This window comes from Cicer arietinum, chromosome 3 (assembly GCF_000331145.2).
Source record: "Cicer arietinum cultivar CDC Frontier isolate Library 1 chromosome 3, Cicar.CDCFrontier_v2.0, whole genome shotgun sequence".
In the NCBI taxonomy this organism is placed as follows: Eukaryota; Viridiplantae; Streptophyta; class Magnoliopsida; order Fabales; family Fabaceae; genus Cicer; species Cicer arietinum.
The window spans coordinates 45445614-45448378 of NC_021162.2; the positions used below are offsets into that span (position 1 = coordinate 45445614).

The window sequence follows — 2765 nt, forward strand, 5'->3', positions numbered from 1 at the left end:
GTGTTGGTCTGTGATAGGCGGTACGTTTACGATTCCCGCTTTTTCTTTTAGTAAATCGTGTTGACCCGTGATAGGTGACACCATGGTAACTGTACTGACCCGTGATAGGTGGTACATTTACGATTTCCGCTTTTTCTTTTAGTAAATCGTGTTGACCCGTGATAGGTGACACCTCGGTAAACTGTACTGACCCGTGATAGGTGGTACGTTTATGATTTACGCATTTTAGTAAATCGTGCTGACCCGTGATAGGTGGCACCTCGGTAAACGATACGGGCCCGTGATAGGCAGTACGTTTATGGTTTACGCTTTTTAGTAAATCGTGCAGACCCGTGATAGGTGGCACCTTGGTAATTGGTACTTTGGCCTGCGATAGGCGGTACGATTATGATTTACGGCCCTTCGAGGAGGGTTTTGGTTTGGAATTCCGAGTCCATGCATTTTGGCATATACGCATTGCATTAGGGTGCTTGGCACGCGAGTCGTGGTTGATTTGAGTTTTATGATTAAGTGATTTGAATTTGAGTCGTTGTGGTAATTGCGTTGAAAATGCTAAGTGTTATGTGTTGATTGTTGTGTGTAAGTATGATGGTTATCGATATCCCAATTGCCGTGGTAATCGTGTAGGAATTGCTAAGTGTTAGGTTGTGAACTTGATTAGGAATGACTTGAGTTAATGCATGAAATTTTGGAAAAACGATCAGGGAAATCGATTTCCCAATCGATTGGATGAGTTGCAGGAAGTTCACCATTTTGACCTAATCGATTTGCCAATCGATTGTATAAATATATCTTTCAAAATCTTTTAAGAAATCGATTTGGAAATCGATTGGTAGAGAGGCAGGAACTCAGCAAAACTGCCGAAATCGATTTGGAAATCGATTTGGCAACACAGGGACTCATCAGAACTGACAAAATCGACTTAGAAATCGATTTGGTCATGCAAAAACTCAGCAGAACTGACCAAATCGATTTGGCAATCGATTGGCTCAGTAAAAGTCCTCATTTTGAGTTAGATAATCGATTGCTCAATTGATTTATCAATGCTTTGGTCAGTTAGGTATTACTTGATGGTTGGAGAACTTCATTTTGAGTTCATTGTTAATTTGGCAAGCATTATATGAACTTTTAGCATATGGAAAATCTTGTTAAGGTGCATGCTTATTTGAAAAGTTGTTTTGAGCATTTAAAAATTAGATAATCGATTGCTCAATTGATTTATCAATGCTTTGGTCAGTTAGGTATTACTTGATGGTTGGAGAACTTCATTTTGAGTTCATTGTTAATTTGGCAAGCATTATATGAACTTTTAGCATATGGAAAATCTTGTTAAGGTGCATGCTTATTTGAAAAGTTGTTTTGAGCATTTAAAAAACTTAATTGCTATGTGTTAACTGTTATTTTCTGGTTGGTGACCCTTTACAATTATTGTGGAAATCTGGGCTTTGCCCTCAGATGAGAGTCAGGACGGTCTTACCGGTTCGTACCCTACGGACGGGAATGGAGATGGGAACGTTTGACTGCAGTCACGTTAGGAGGATCTCACGGGGCGCGTGGAGATACTCAGGGTGTATAGCTTTTTGGTAGGATGATCAGATTAGGATGATGTATAGGGACTAGGTGTCCTTCTGTTTGGATTGGAGTATTTTTAGTTTGGGAAAACTGTATTTATACTATCATTGTCAGTTCGACTTCTTATGTGAATGGGTTCCATGTACCATTTATGGTTATGTAAATGTTTTGGATTTATAATTGGAGAAACCTTTCCGCTGCTTGTAAATTATAATGACTCAATTATTTATCCAAAGGCATTTCTTTATCTATTTCTCTGTTTTAGTTTAATTACTTTTGAAAAAAAAATATACCCTCGCTTTGAAAAACGGGGTGTTACAGATATCATGCACCTTTGAAAAGTGGCAGGAGCATTACACATCCCAAACGACATTCGTCGATAAGCAAACACTCCCATACGAACATGTAAATGCAGTTTTCTCTTGATCTTTTGGTGCTACAACTATCTGATTGTATCCTGAGTAACCATCTAGAAAGCAGTAATACTCATGTTCAACTAGTCGCTCAAGCATCTGGTCAATGAAATGGAGTGGGAAATGATCCTTCCACGAAGCACTGTTCAATCTTCTATAATCAATACAAACTCTCCACCCTGTAACCGTTCTTGTAGGGATTAACTCGTTCTTTTCGTTTGTGATGACGGTTGTTCCCTCCTTTTTTGGTACCACTTGGCTAGGGCTCACCCAAGAGCTATTTGAGATGGGGTAAATGAGACTAAGTTCCAGGAGCGTTACCAGTTCTTTCCTAATCACTTTTTTTATTGTCGGTTTCAATCTTCTTTGGGGTTGTACAACTGATTTGTGATTGTCCATCATTAGGATTTTGTGCATGCAAAAGTCGGACTTATCCCCTTCAAGTCCTCAATGGACCAACCGATGGCACCCTTATGCTTTCACAAAATTCTCAACAACGTATCTTCTTGTAAATCAATCAAGCTTGCACTAATGATAACTGGCTCCTTATCTTTTTCACCCAGGAATACATATTTTAAATGAGGAGGCAACTGCTTGAGTTCAATCTGTGATGTCTCTTTCTTTTTCTCTAAGGACTCGTCTTCATCCCCTTTCAACTCCTCCCATCTAGTAGGAAAATGGGGGGAGTAAGATGGTGATGCTTCTAGCATGGCTAAAACCTCTTTCATCTTTGGATCTTCACTTTCTTTAACAACATCTTGGGACATGCATAACACTCTT

General features: G+C 39.3%; 1 protein-coding gene across 1 annotated transcript in view; it reads right to left on the reverse strand.

The window, feature by feature from the left end:
* Positions 1-2464: 2464 nt before the first annotated feature.
* The window catches only part of LOC140919777 (uncharacterized), a 1872-nt gene continuing 1571 nt past the window's right edge, over positions 2465-2765 (reverse strand). The window contains exon 4 of the mRNA XM_073366416.1: positions 2465-2651. Coding sequence (XP_073222517.1) covers positions 2465-2651 — 187 coding nt within the window. The remainder of the gene's footprint in view (positions 2652-2765) is intronic.